We start from the raw sequence: 15741 nt of genomic DNA, 5'->3' as shown, positions 1-15741 counted from the left end.
AATAACTAAAATGTATATATTCAGCCATATTTCCAGACCTTTTTCCATGGTTAAATGTGGTGGATCGCGCTTTCAGTTTTACACGAATGTCACCATCCATCCACGGTTTCTGGTTAGGGTAGGTTTTAATAGTCACAGTGGGTACAACATCTCCAATTGACTTCTTTATAAACTCGGTAAGCCGTCATAGCAAAAAATAATTTGTTTTAAACTGACTTGCCGAGTTAAATAAAACATTTATAAATACATTTCTCTTCGCAACCGGTTACATGATTTTTGCAGCTCAATGGGTGTAACTTCTGTTGACAATTTCGATACCTTTTGGAAACAAAACACGTTTTATAAGGATGATGGGATCCACCCAAGTAATTTGGGTTCCTAGATCCTTTCATAGCACTACAAGGCTGTGTTTAGGCAATGACTTGTCAATGACCCAAGCCCAGCTCAGCTAATCCCTATCATTGTGACTCAGAGTTGTCATAATGCTTCAACAAATGTACATTACACCAGGGGCGTCGATAGACACAATATAAGTAACCTAATTTATGTTCCTCTAACTGCCCTGAATGCCTCTGCTTATCCTGCAGCTATTGTATGCCGTAATCATGTGCCTATGAACCAGATTTATACTGTTAGCACTGAGCTGGTGTGCCCTAGGAGGAAGTCCACTGTGTGCAGCTCACCCTGCACTAACATAAAGAACATGACCACATCTACTGCTGCTAAGCTTCCCAGTAAAGCAATAAAAACAAGTAAGCATCCCAGTAGAAAAGTGCTCAAAATAGCCCCGTTAATATATGTAGCTTAATTAAGAAACAAGGTTCATGAAATCAATAATTTGCTAAAAGCAGATGACATTCATATCCTGACTATCTCTAAAACTCACTTAAATAATACCTTTGATGATACAGTGGTAGCAATACAAGGTTACACAAAATATAGAAATGCCAATGGTGGAGGTGTTGCTGTTTTAAATTCAGAACCACATTCCTGTAAAGATTAGAGAGGATCTCATGTTAAATACTGTTGAAGTAATATGGCTACAGGTTCATCTACCTCACCTAAAGCCCATTCTGGTGGGAAGCTGCTATAGACCACCAAGTGCTGACAGTCAGTATCTGGATAACATGTGTGAAATGCTTGATAACGTATGTGATGTCAACAGAGAGGTATATTTTCTGGGTGATTTAAATATTGACTGGCTTTCATAAAGCTGCCTACTCAAGCAAAAGATTCAAACTGTAACAAGTGCCTACAACCTGGTTCAGGTTATCAGTCAACCTACCAGACCAGGATAGTTACAAACAGCACAGGAATGAAATCATCAACATGTATTGATCACATCTTCACTAATGCTGCAGAAACTTGCTTGAAAGCAGTATCCAGATCCATTGGATGTAGTGATCACAATATAGTAGCCATATCTAGGAAAACCAAAGTTCCTAAGGCAGGGCATAATACAGTGTTTATGAGGTCATACAATAAGTTTTGTAGTGATTCCTATGTTGTTGAATGGTTCTATTTGTTGGTCCTTGGTGTGTAATGATGAGCAAACAGACACTGCACTTGACACATTCATGAAATAGGTTATTCCAGTTACTAATAAGCATGCACCCATTAAGAAAATGACTGTAAAATCCCAGTGGAATAATGAGGAATTTAAACATTTAATGGTTGAGAGGGTTGAGGCAAAATAAATGGCAAATAAGTCTGGATGCACAACCGATTGGCAAATGTATTGCAAATTGAGAAATCATGTGACTAAACTGAATAAAAAGAAACTACACTATGAAACAAAGAGAATATATCTGACCAAATTATGCATTGTTTAAGCATTGTAATTTAAAATTCTGTAAAATGAGTGTGGAAGAGGTGAAACAATTATTGTTGTCTATCAACAATGACAATCCACCGGGGTCTAACAACTTGGATGGAAAATTACTGAGGATTATAGTGGACGACATTGCCACTCCTATTTGCCATATTTTCAATTTAAGCCTACTAGAATGTGTGTGCCCTCAGGCTTGGAGGGAAGCAAAAGTTATTCCGCTACCTAATAATATTAAAGCCCCCTTTACTGGCTCAAATAGCAGACCAAAAAATTGTTTGACCAGATACAATGCTACTTTACCGTAAACAAATTGACAACAAACTTTCAGCATGCTTATAGGAAAGGACATTCAAAAAGCACAGCACATACACAAATGACTGATGATTGGCTGAGAGAAATTGATGATAAAACGTTTGTGTGCGCTGTTTTGTTAGACTTTGATATTATCGATCATAGTCTGCTGCTGGAAAAATTTGTGTTACGGCTTTACACCCCCCTGCTATATTGTGGATAGGGAGTTACCTGTCTAACAGAACACAGAGGGTGTTATTTAATGGAAGCCTCTCCAACATAATCCAGGTAGAATCAGGAATCCCCCAGGGCAGCTGTCTAGGCCCATTACTTTTTTCAATCTTCATTAATGACATGCCACTGGCTTTGAGTATTGCCAGAGTGTCTATGTATGAGGATGACTCAACACTATACATGTGAGCTACTACAGTGACTGAAATGACTGTGTTAGAGCCAAATAGCCTATTTGTATACAATAACCAGAGCATTATTAGTTGAATTATTAGTGTGAAACCATTATTGGAGATGAATACCCAAACAAATAAGTTAGTCCTAAATATTTCTAAAACTAAATTCACTCTATTTGGGAAAAATCATTCACTAAACTCTAAACCTCAACTAAACATTGTAATAAATAATGTAGAAATTGATCAAGTTGAGGTGACTAAACTGCTTGGATTAACCCTGGATTGTACACTGTGTCATGGTCAAAACATATTGATACAACAGTAGCTGGGGAGAAGTATGTCCATAATAAAGCGCTGCTCTACCTTATTAACAGCACTGTCAACAAGGCAGGTCCTACAGGCCCTAGTTTTGTCCCACCTGGACTACTGTTAGTCGTGTGGTCAGGTGCCACAAAAAAAGGATATTGCAATTGGCTCAGAACAGGGCTGCACAGTTGGCCCTTGGATGTACACAGAGAGCTAATATTAATAATATGCATGTCAATCTCTCCTGGCTCAAAGTGGAGGAGAGATTGACTTCATCCCTACTTGTATTTATGAGAGGTATTGACATGTTGAATGCACCGAGCTGTATGTTTGAATTACTGGCGCACAGCTCGGACACCCATGCATACCCCACAAGACATGCCACAAGAGGTCTCTTTATAGTCCCCAAGTCCAAAATCCATCAAATGTATTTATAAAACCCTTCTTACATCAGCTGATGTCACAAACTGCTGTACAAAAACCCAGCCTAAAACCTCAAACAGCAAGCAATGCAGGTGTAGAAGCACGGTGGCTAGGGAAAACTCCCCAGAAAGGCCAGAACCAAGGAAGAAACCTAGAGAGGAACCAGGCTATGAGGGGTGGCCAGTCCTCTTCTGGCTGTGCCGGGTGGAGATTATAACAGAACATGGCCAAGTAGTTCAAATGTTCCTAAATGACCAGCATGGTCAAATAATAACAATCACAGTAGTTGTCGAAGGTGCAGCAAGTCAGCACCTCAGGAGTAAATGTTAGTTGGCTTTTCATAGCCGATCATTAAGAGTATCTACCGCTCCTGCTGTCTCTAGAAAGTTGAAAACAGCAGGTCTGGGACAGGTAGCACGTCCGGCGAACAGATCAGGGTTCCATAGCCGCAGGCAGAACAGTTGAACCTGGAGCAGCAGCACGGCCAGGTGGACTGGGGACAGCAAGGAGTCATCATGCCAGGTAGTCCTGAGGCATGGTCCTAGGGCTCAGGTCCTCTGAGAGAGAGAAAGAAAGAGAGAAAGAGAGAATTAGAGAGAGCATACTTAAATTCACACAGGACACCGGATAAGACAGGAGAAGTACTCCAGATATAACAAACTGACCCTAGCCCCCCGACACATAAACTACTGCAGCATAAATACTGGAGGCTGAGACAGGAGGGGTCGGGAGACACTGTGGCCCCATCCGATGATACCCCCGGACAGGGCCAAACAAGAAGGATATAACCCCACCCACTTTGCCAAAGCACAGCCCCCACATTACTAGAGGGATATCTTCAACCACCAATTTACCATCCTGAGACAAGGCCGAGTATAGCCCACAAAGATCTCCGCCACGGCACAACCCAAGGGAGGGCGGCAACCCAGACAGGAAGATCACGTCATTGACTCAACCCACTCAAGTGACGCACCCCTCCTAGGGACGGCATGAAAGAGCACCGGTAAGCCAGTGACTCAGCCCCTGTAATAGGGTTAGAGGCAGAGAATCCCAGTGGAGAGAGGGGAACCGGCCAGGCAGAGACTGCAAGGGCGGTTCGTTGCTCCAGAGTCTTTCCGTTCACCTTCACACTCCTGGGCCAGACTACACTCAATCATATGACCCACTGAAGAGATGAGTCTTTAGTAAAGACCTAAAGGTTGAGACCGAGTCTGCGTCTCTCACATGGGTAGGCAGGCCAATCCATAAAAATTGAGCTCTATTGGAGAAAGCCCTGCCTCCAGCTGTTTGCTTAGAAATTCTAGGGACAATTAGGAGGCCTGCGTCATGTGACCGTAGCATACGTGTAGGTATGTACGGCATGACCAAATCGGAAAGATAGGTAGGAGCAAGCCCATGTAATGCTTTGTAGGTTAGCAGTAAAACCTTGAAATCAGCCTTAACAGGAAGCCAGTGTAGGGAGGCTAGCACTGGAGTAATATGATATTATTTTTTTATTCTAGTCAGGAGTCGTATTTAGCACTAACTGAAGTTTATTTAGTGCTTTATCTGGGTAGCCGGAAAGTAGAGCATTGCAGTAGTCTAACCTAGAAGTAACAAAAGCATGGATTCATTTTTCTGCATCATGTTTTGACAGAAAGTTTCTGATTTTTGCAATGTTACGTAGATGGAAAAAAAGCTGTCCTTGAAACAGTCTTGATATGTTTGTCAAAAGAGAGATCAGGGTCCAGAGTAACGCCGAGTTCCTTCACTTCCTTTGAGATGACTGTACAACCATCAAGATTCATTGTCAGATTCAACAGAAGATCTCTTTGTTTCTTGGGACCTAGTACAAGCATCTGTGTTTTGTCTGAGTTTAAAAGTAGAAAGTTTGCAGCCATCCACTTCCTTATGTCTGAAACACAGGCTTCCAAGAAGGGCAATTTTGTGGCTTCACCATGTTTCATCGCAAATGTACAGCTGTGTGTCATCCGCATAGCAGTGAAAGTTAACATTATGTTTTCGAAATTACATCCCCAAGAGGTAAAATATATAGTGAAAACAATAGTGGTCCTAAAACAGAACCTTGAGGAACACCGAAGTTTACAGTTGATTTGTCAGAGGACAAATTATCCACAAACGAATATCTTTCCTACAGATAAGATCTAACCCAAGCCAGAACTTGTCTGTGTAGACCAATTTGGGTTTCCAATTTCTCCAAAAGATTGTGGTGATCGATGGTATCAAAAGCAGCACTAAGGTCTAGGAGCACGAGGACAGATGCAGAGCCTCGGTCTGACGCCATTGAAAGGTAATTTACCACCTTCACAAGTGCAGTCTCAGTGCTATGATGGGGTCTAAAACCAGACTGAAGCGTTTTGTATACACTGTTTGTCTTCAGGAAGGCAGTGAGTTGCTGCAAAACAACTTTTTCAATTTTTTTCTGAGAGGAATGGGAGATTCGATATAGGCTGATAGTTTTAAAAATATTTTCTGCGTCAAGGTTTGGCTTTTTCAAGAGAGGCTTTATTACTGCCCCTTTTAGTGAGTTTGGTACACATCCGGTGGATAGAGAGCTGTTTATTATGTTCAACATAGGAGGGCCAAGAATAGGAAGCAGCTCTTTCAGTAGTTTAGTTGGAATACTCCAGATTCCCTAGTTTAAATCAAGACGATATTATGTACAATGTTTAATATTCACACAATTACCCCAATAATGTAAAAGTTAATTTGCAGTTTGTTTATGCAGCTTGAAGGTTTAGAGGCAATGATTAAGAGATATAGTACTAAAAACTTGAGTGTCTCCCTTGATCCTAGGTCCTGGCAGAGTTGTGCAGACTCAGGACAACTGAGCTTTGGAGGAATACGCAGATTTAAAGAGGAGACAGTAATTTGCTTTCTAATGATCATGATCTTTTCCTCAAAGAAGTTAATGAATTTACGGTACTGTCTTTCAAAGCTAGTCGGAAGACTTCCAGTTTGGTGTGGCGCCATTTCCATTCCAATTTTCTGGAAGCTTGCTTCAGAGTTTGGGTATTTTCTGTATACCAGGGAGCTAGTTTCTTATGACAAATATTTTTCGTTTTTAGGGGTGCAACTGCATCTAGGGTATTGCGCAAGGTTAAATTGATTTCTTCAGTTAGGTGGTTAACTGATTTTTGTCCTCTGACGTCCTTGGGTAGGCGGAGGGAGTCTGGAAGGGCATCTAGGAATCTTTGGGTTGTCCGAGAATTTATGGCATGACTTTTGATGATCCTTGGTTGGGGTCTGAGCAGATTATTTGTTGCGATTGCAAACGTAATAAAATGGTGGTCCCATAGTCCAGGATTACGAGGAAAAACATTAAGATCCACAACATTTATTCCACGCGACAAAACTAGGTCCAGAGTATGTGGCAGTGAGTCGGTCCGGAGACATGTTGGACAAAACCCACTGAGTCGATGATGGCTCCGAAAGCCTTTTGGAGTGGGTCTGTGGACTTTTCCATGTGAATATTAAAGTCAACAAAAATTAGAATATCATCTGCCATGACAATAAGGTTCGATAGGAATTCAGGGAACTCAGTGAGGAATGCTGTATATGGCCCAGGAGGCCTGTAAACAGTAGCTATAAAAAGTGATTGTGTAGGCTGCATAGATTTCATGACTAGAAGCTCAAAAGACGAAAACGTCTGGGTTTTTTTGTAAATTGAAATTTGCTATCATAAATGTTAACAACACCTCCTCCTTTGCGGGATGCATGCGGGATATGGTCACTGGTGTAACTAGGAGGTGAGGCCTCATTTAACACAGTAAATTCATCAGGCTTAAGCAATGTTTCAGTCAGGCCAATCACATCAAGATTATGATGTGATCTATGTAGTACTCTATGTAGTACTGTGTGCCTTCCATAGTCATAACAGACTATGGGAGGCACCCAGTACTACATAGAGCCATGACTACATGGAACTCTATTCCACATCAAGTAACTGATGCAAGTAGTGAAATTGGATTTGAAAAACAGATTAAATAAATAAACATTATGGAACAGCGGAGACTGTGAAGCAACACAAACATAAGCACAGACACATGCATACACACAATAACATACGCACTATACACACACGTACACATGGATTTTGTACTGTATATATGTGGTAGTGATGGAGCAGGGGAATGAGGGCACACAGTGTGTTGTGAAATCAGTGAATGTATTGTAATGTTTTTAAAATGGTATAAACTGCCTTAATTTTGCTGGACCCCAGGAAGAGTAGCTGCTGTCTTGGCAGTAGCTAATAGGGATCCATAATAAATACAAATACAAATGTCATAAATGTACTTAATGGCAGAGTTTTAATTTTTGACTCTGAGTTTGACTTCCTTGACAATGATTTATCTTCCATATTTAATTGATGCTGTCTGTCTGGCAATGTCTTAGTCTGTATCGAACAAGTCTAGACACATGATTTATCAATGCTAATATTGAGACTTAAATGATAGGTGTTGAGTATTTTCTCTCCATTGAAAACGCACCTTTATAAGTGTTGTTAATGGCCCCACTTTCTCTCATGTCGAGAGACAAAGCCAGAGGCCAGACATACATTCAACTCTGAATGCAGGGTCGCCAAATGAATTAGCTTATGCAACTAGGGTTAGTTATTTTTACATGGCGGCTAATAAAATAAACATATTCCTTTGCTTTAAGTCCTGCTGGCCCCAATTAAGTTAGTGCTGTACGTGTCTATCAAAGCGAGTGAGCAAACGCCTGGGGATGATTGTGACGGGGCCAAAACAACAAGTGGCAATACTTCCTGATTGCATTCAGATGATTATTCTGTGCTATGGTAACGGTGCGTCTCTGGGTATTAATGTCAAAATAACAAACTAATGAACGTTTCCTCCCCAGAGTTGCCGCTTACCTTTGATCGCGCCTACAATTTAGATATAATCTACCTGTCATGTATAGTCCCTCTCCGGCCGCTAGGTCATCAGGCTGCTGATTATCCAGAACACCTGTCACCATTGTCTCGCGCACCAGCGCCTCATGACACTCACCTGGACTCCATCACTTCCTTGATTATCTTCCCTATATCTGTCACTCCCCTTGGTTCTTTCCTCATGTGTTATTGACTCTGTTTTCATGTCGATGTGTTGTTTGTGGTACGTGTTTATTGTTTCATTTATTTACCAAAACACTCACTCCCGGAACTTGCTTCCCGGCTCTCAGCGCACTCGTTACACTACCTTTTTAAAAAGCTGTCTACCTGTCTGGGCATCAAGATACTGTTCCTTTCTTAGCTCCCAGCAAATAGCTTTTTGCAAGGAACAAAATGAAAGAATCTCTTACGGGAGCTAGTGATTCATATTCATAATGTAGGATCACTGTCATGACAGTAATATCAGCGTTTGCTTCTTTCAGCCTCATTTCTATCCATCAGTACTGCTCTTTAACCCACAGCAGTTGTCCACTCCACAGGTAGCCTATCAATGTTCTTTGATCTCTGCTTCCCTCTGCCAAAGCTAATCCACTTCATTTGGAGCTGGTATGGGAGTCTCAAGGGGTCTCACCACTCAGCATTTTCCAGACCCAGATGCTGGTATGAAATCACATTGATGAGGAGGGAGGATACCCCCTGGCCTACCTAGTTTACACCCACCTTGTTTACGCCCCTTGCTTATGAACCATGCTATAATGCCAGCAGCCAAATTGATCCTTTACTCAGGGTTATCTGTCTTACAGTAGGTAATGACTGCAGATGACAGTTTAGACTTGATCTGAGCTCTCTCTCTCTGACCGCCTGCCATTATAATGATTGAGGGAGCGGTAGAGCGGGAGGGAAAAGAGTACGGCGGGTTAGACGTCACTCTCCACTAGTTGGGAAAGGTCTTGGACAGAGACTGATAAATGTTAATTACTGGACCTGACATTAGCAGACAGAGGCCAGAGTACAGGCACACGGGCTGCAGAGTGCCCTGGTATGAAAGGGAATTTCTGTGTGTGTGTGTTTCTCTCTCTGTGTATTTGATCATTTTTTTACTATGCTTGCAAGACGAGTAACCTTGCCTTATACGTGTATACTCGTGTTAGCTCCCTGAGGTAATACCTAGGCTTTAGCTCAATAGGCTAACTTTAGGCTAATCCCTAGCTTAGCCTATTGAGCTCTAACCCACATTGAAAGTACAGTGGTAAGATGAAGTTTTCACATCAAACGTCTTCCTGTCCAGACATCCGAAGACATCAGCATACTTGTCAAGTTGCTGCATACCCTCCATTCCCCCCATCCATCTAGTAATTGATACAGATTGGGATAACGGTCTCTCAGGTGGAATCAGACCAATGCAGCAGCACCTGTCTTATGCAGCTCATCAATACTTTAATGATTTAGTTTCTGGGTGAACACTGCCTCTGTGAACCAGCGGGTAGCAGAAGGGCTGCTAAACACAGCCAAGTGCTGTCAGGAGATGTACTTGCTCCCCACGTCCCAGATACTCAAAGAGCCACTCCGATGCTACAGTCAGTCAAGCCTCTGAGTCAGACAGCCAATAAAGTTCAGTCCACATAATCAAGATGGCTGTCCTCTTCATTCAGTCACTTACCCTGCATGAAGTTTGTCAGAGTGACATACCAGAAGTGTGCACTGAGCAGGATATGTCAATTAAGACATGATGAGGATTAGGACTTATGATGGGTAATTATGTTTGTCTGTCTCTGTGTGCGGATTTGTTCCCTTCATCCTATTTTGGGAGGTGATCTCACAGCGATCAACCTTCCACTCCAAAGCCATTCATGTTTTTTAGATCAAGGGTTCTTGTGAGGCAATGTTTAGCAGCCCTGCTACCATTAAAGTAATGGACAAAGTGCATCTCTCAATGCTCTATGAAAGAAGACACCAAACAACATCACCACTCAGTTGTTTCCGCGAACAATGAATGAAAGACCAGGTTTTTAAAAAATTTCCTCAAGTCTACTTATGCAAATACTCCTGGGCAGATGGAAGTGATAGGAGATGGGAAGGAGAGCAGAGGAAAGAACACTTTCCCCTCCAAATTCACACACGTCATTCCTCCTGTGGCGGCCAGCAATTGCCTGTTAGCTCAGCGGAGATCCCAATTTTAGCTCCAGGACGGTGACAATTTGAAAAAAATGAAAAAGTAGATTGTGCAGATTTATAGGCCCATTTAACCATGTCGCGCACCCTAGTTTGAAAGGTCTGTGGATCGTGTTCAAACAAAGATGTCATACAGTATTTGAATTCCTCCATCTTTATGCACTTTTGCCATTATAGTATTATTTAATCTACTGCTATTTATTCTGTGAAAAATAATATTTATTTGTTAATATCTTCTGATTCTAATTATGATGTATTTTAACTATATGCAATCTATTAGCTTCGAAATGTAAGTAGGTATATCTAGCTGTCTGATAACACGTTCTGATGGAATGGCTTGTCCTGCACTTTGTAAAAAACCAGAGTGCATTGAACGAATGTTGGAACAATATCTTGGTTCCTTTCTAAACATAGCAATGTGAATTCAAAGAGAACTCGGAGCACAAAATAGATGAAGGGAACTGGCAAAAGAGTCCTCATTCAAATGTGAGGGCAGTGTGAATACAAAGATAACTTAGTTCTTTATCTTAGTTTTTTTTTTACACCAGAGTTCACTTTAAAGAGTACTAAAACAGGTTATTGTAAAGAGGACTATATGTGAAAACACCCAAAGTGAAGAATAGACAGCTCACAGTGGTTGTCAGTGCTTGTACAATGAGCCTTGATCCTATAGGGGGCACTGTTGAATCTTCTGAAGGTCCCGTACTGAGACCGACACAACAGGTTATACGCAACTGTAAGGATTTATGTCGCATATATCATAGCTGCTCTGTGTTGAACTGATGAGAGAAAGGCATTTTAATAATGTAGGATGAAAAATAGAGGGATTGTAATGGCGATTCAAACTCAAAATGACCGGAGAGTTGAGGTAAAGGGAACCATTGCAAAATGATCATTTCTGGGTGTCAATCTCAAATTTAACACGTGCTTTTCCCTCCCCTATTCAGTGCCTTAGTTAATTACAACCCTACAACATGCTTCATTCATATTAATACAATAATTAAAGTATGTTGGAAATTAGGCTACATATGGTCAATTTGCGTGCACGTCACACCTCGTACTCAGAATTTGCCAATCCGGTGTGAGCGTTCTATCTCATTTGGTTTCTCTGCGGAGCCCGCAGATCATGAATCACTAACTGCCATCGTTGCAGAGTGGTGAGAGGAACACGAGATGAATTCAACAATATTCACTTATTTAACAGACGAAAAGTAGGACTATTAAAAGCATGATGTTATCTTATGATAGCATAACTGTCGTAGTGATTAACTCCTGAAGACGAAATTAACGAATTACAAATTAGCTGGACACATAAAATCTTAGCCTACTCAGGTAGAGAGTATTTTACCGCTGAAGATCTGTCCACATACCGTGTTGAAAACGTAGATAAAGAATTCTTATAGAGAAATGATATGAATTGTTTTGGAAAGACACTCGACGTACCCTATGCTTAAAAGACTGTAGGCTACGACGCACAACTAAAAATGGACCAGCAGAAAACGATTGAAGGGCATTTTACAAAAATGAACATTATATTTGATGAATGCTAAATATTAGATCGTTTTCATGAGTTGTTTTTGCAATACAAAAAATAACTGCAGCGTGTTATGTCAAAGACCAGCTTCGGGAGGCACAACCAGTGATGTAGGAATCATAATCTGCGCAACGGACACACCTGTAATCAACGGTCAATAAAACATACACAAGGTAACACTAAACCGGGCCAATTAAACTCTTAAATCATTTAGCCAATGCAACGTGTTGCAGGGAACAAACAATAAACCGATTCATTTAGGATAAATTATATTTTGTTGCATCAGGGGTGGATACTGGGACGGACCGTTATTCCCCAGGAGTTGCTCATTTCCCTCCTCGGCACCATTCGAGCAAGACATGTCGCACTGTTTGGGTACCTGTCGTTTCAGCGATGGCTGTTGACTGTCGGACTTTCGCCAGCTTCCAGCAATTGTACCGAGTAGATACATCAATTGTTTAATGAATGGAAAACGTTTATCCTGTTAGTATTTGAAAGAGAGGAGAGAAAAGTTTTGTGCAAACTTTTGGCACCTTCCCTCGGGAACGTCGCTAGTGACCGGAGCTGTCTCGCTTTTCCCCCTTTCTGTGCGTCTGGAACTTTCTGATTCATCGGAAGGAAAGATGACTCTTCTCTGCACACTGGGGCTCGCAGCGGTCGTGCTTTTCGGAGGTGAGAAATTCTCATATTCCACATTCATGAATAAGAATAATAGGCTATACTACATTTTCAGCACATGCGCGTCACACACGTTTTCTTTCAGGGGGAAGCGATGCATTCTGTAAAAACTATTTACATCTTATTTAAGTCTGTCTTCAGTTGTCAGTATCCATCATGTCCATTATATCCACTATTTAAATTTCCCTTAATGTAGTATCAATCATATCGACTTTCTCTCAATTATCTTCTGGACATAATTTTCTAATGAAAATATATGATCTCAATGTGAGTCATCATGAACAAGGCTAAGAATAGGCATGGGTAACATAAATGTCAAGCTCTTTTTCCTGGAAAGTGGATGACCAAGTTAAATATGGAATAAGAAGGACTGGTTTGATGTGCTTATAAGATAAATGGGAAGTATTATAATCAAGATAGAGATAGAGAGGGAAGAAGTAATTTGTTAGACATTGGTAGTGACTGCACTCTACTAAATGTGTAATATTCTAAATTGAGACAGAGAAGAATATCAATATTTCAAGGGCTGTATTGTGGGGATTGTGAATGGAGCTAGAAATAGCTTTATAATTGTTGCAGGTGTGTCCCACCATGGTTTTGAACCGCAGTCATGTTCTATAAACCTAATGCTGGGCTGAGACTGAGAGGGAGCCTCTGTACTCAGAATGGCTGCTTGTCAAAGCCTGCAGTTAGGAAGAGGGTGTCTGCAGGGCTCTAAATTGCGACCAACTGCATATGTGACTAAATATTTTGCTGTGTGACCAGGAGTTTTATTCTGGGAGCACTGTGTGACTATGAAAACTCCCAGATACAGTTAGTTGTTGTAATGATAAGTCATCTGTACCTTTTGTTTCCAAGCTTCCTAAAGAATCAAGCCAGTGCAGATTCGTTAGCGTCATGGTTGCACCAGTACTACAGCAAAAACAGTTTGCACAACCAGGTCTCAACATCTGACCCATATTACCAGCACAACATTTTTATTTTCCTATAGTAGATAGCCACTGTATATCCACCAATTTTTCCATATTTGTGTTTTTTCATCAGAAATTAATATTTAGAGTAACCTTTGTGTGTATAAAATATTGCTGTCCTCAGATTTTGAAATAATAGATTTGAGATGTATTACAATTGAGGATTTTGCAAAACCACCTAGTGATAGGTTTGAAAGAAATACATGTCTGTCATTTAGCAACCGCATGCCATGATTAGATCTGGGAAAAACACACCAATCTCTTTCATAAGTTCTTTAAACAAAAAAGCTAATTTACCAACATTTCTGAAAATGTGTATATATAGCATTTTGGAATGAAATTCTTAATGTTTTCAATACCTTAAATCTGGCCAGTCTCCTGGGATGTGGCAGTGGGAATGAGAAAAGGGCTGAATTGATTCTGTCCTTAGTTGGCTGTCTGCCTCCTGGTGTGTGGAGCCTCAGGGGATGTCCCTGTTCAGTCCCATAGACAGCTCTCCCTGGAGGGGTAGAGGAGCTCTGGGGTCTGGGTGGTCTCTTTTTAAGATTAGGATCACTGTTTTTAATGCTACATGCAGTGAAATGTGTTGTTTTCCTGGTAATCCCAGTAGTTTTACTCTAGCAAATTAAGGTTATGGGCACATATACAGTTTTTTTTTTTTATATTGTAGGCTCAGGGATTCAAACCAGCAAACTTTTGGGTACTGGCCCAATGCTCTAACTACTAGGCTACCTGCTGCTCATCATCCATACACAGCAAATTGGTCAGTGTTGATTTTTCTGTGTAACATTTCTGTTGATTCAGGAGTGAAATTCACTCGGTAAGAGTGAAATGAACACTCAGTGGTGTGAAATACACCCCAGTGTTGGTGTTAATAACCAAAGTTATTGTTTTAGAATGTGGAGAGTAAAACAGTCCCATCAAAACCCACACACATCATTATCATATTTCCCAGCATGCTCTACTGCAGGTTGATTTTTCAAGGATTGTTTTTAATTTCTGTGTTTTTGCATGTACATTGATTAATTAATCTTACGCTACAAATGATAAGTAACATACAATTTCTAAACTAATCCAATCAGTTAGCTAGATATATTGCTAGATATATTGCAACCATTATTGAAGTGCTTATTCCAGGTTAAATCGTTAAGGAAGGAAAAAAAGAAACGTCCCTTTTTCAGGACCCTGTCTTTCAAAGATAATTAACACTGTTTCACATGCTTGATCAATGAACCATAAACATTTAGTGAACATGCACCTGTGGAACGGTCTTAAAGACACTAACAGCTTACAGACGGTAGGCAATTAAGGTCACAGTTATCAAAACTTAAACACTAAAGAGGCCTTTCTACTGACTCTGAAAAACTGACTCTGAACGTGCCTTAGGCATGCTGCAAGAAGGCATGAGAACTGCAGATGTGGCCAGGGCAATAAATTGCAATGTCCGTACTGTGAGATATCTAAGACAGCGCTACAGGGAGACAGGACGGACAGCTGATCGTCCTCACAGTGGCAGACCACGTGTATCAACACCTGCACAGGATCGGTATATCTGAACATCACACCTGCGGGACAGGTACAGGATGGCAACAACAACTGCCTGAGTTACACCAGGAATGCACAATCCCTCCATCAGTGCTCAGACTGTCCAGAATAGGCTGAGAGAAGCAGGACTGAGGGCTTGTAGGCCTGTTGTAAGGCAGGTCCTCAGCAGACATCACCGGCAACAACGTCGGCTATGGGCACAGACTCACCGTCACTGGACCAGACAGGACTGGCAAAAAGTGCTCTTCACTGACAAGTCACGGTTTTGTCTCACCAGGGGTGATGGTCGGATTTGCGTTCGTCGAAGGAATGAGCGTTACACCGAGGCCTGTACTCTGGAGCGGGATCGATTTGGAGGTGGAGGGTCCGTCATGGTCTGGGGAAGTGCGTCACAGCATCATCGGACTGAGCTTGTTGTCATTGCAGGCAATCTCACCGCTGTGCGTTACCTCCCTCATGTGGTACCCTTCCTGTAGGCTCATCCTGACATGACCCTCCAGCATGACAATGCCACCAGCCATAACATCTCACAGCAAGAACTGGCAAATTTGGTGCAGTCCACGAGGAGGATGTGCACTGCAGTACTAAATGCAGCTGATGGCCACACCAGATACTGACTGTTACTTTTGATTTTGACCTCCCTTTGCTCAAGGACACATTATTCCATTTCTGTTAGTCGCATGTCTATG

The 15741-nt window shown here is 41.4% G+C and overlaps 1 protein-coding gene across 1 annotated transcript in view; it reads left to right on the top strand.

Annotated features, from left to right (window-relative positions):
- Positions 1 to 12186: 12186 nt before the first annotated feature.
- LOC139388049 (transmembrane protein 132C-like) overlaps positions 12187 to 15741 on the top strand; it is a 213297-nt gene continuing 209742 nt past the window's right edge. The window contains exon 1 of the mRNA XM_071134548.1: positions 12187 to 12530. Coding sequence (XP_070990649.1) covers positions 12482 to 12530 — 49 coding nt within the window. The 5' untranslated portion in view covers positions 12187 to 12481. The remainder of the gene's footprint in view (positions 12531 to 15741) is intronic.

Source organism: Oncorhynchus clarkii, chromosome 29, assembly GCF_045791955.1.
Source record: "Oncorhynchus clarkii lewisi isolate Uvic-CL-2024 chromosome 29, UVic_Ocla_1.0, whole genome shotgun sequence".
NCBI lineage: Eukaryota > Metazoa > Chordata > Actinopteri > Salmoniformes > Salmonidae > Oncorhynchus > Oncorhynchus clarkii.
This window is presented reverse-complemented; position numbering and strand designations above follow the sequence as displayed.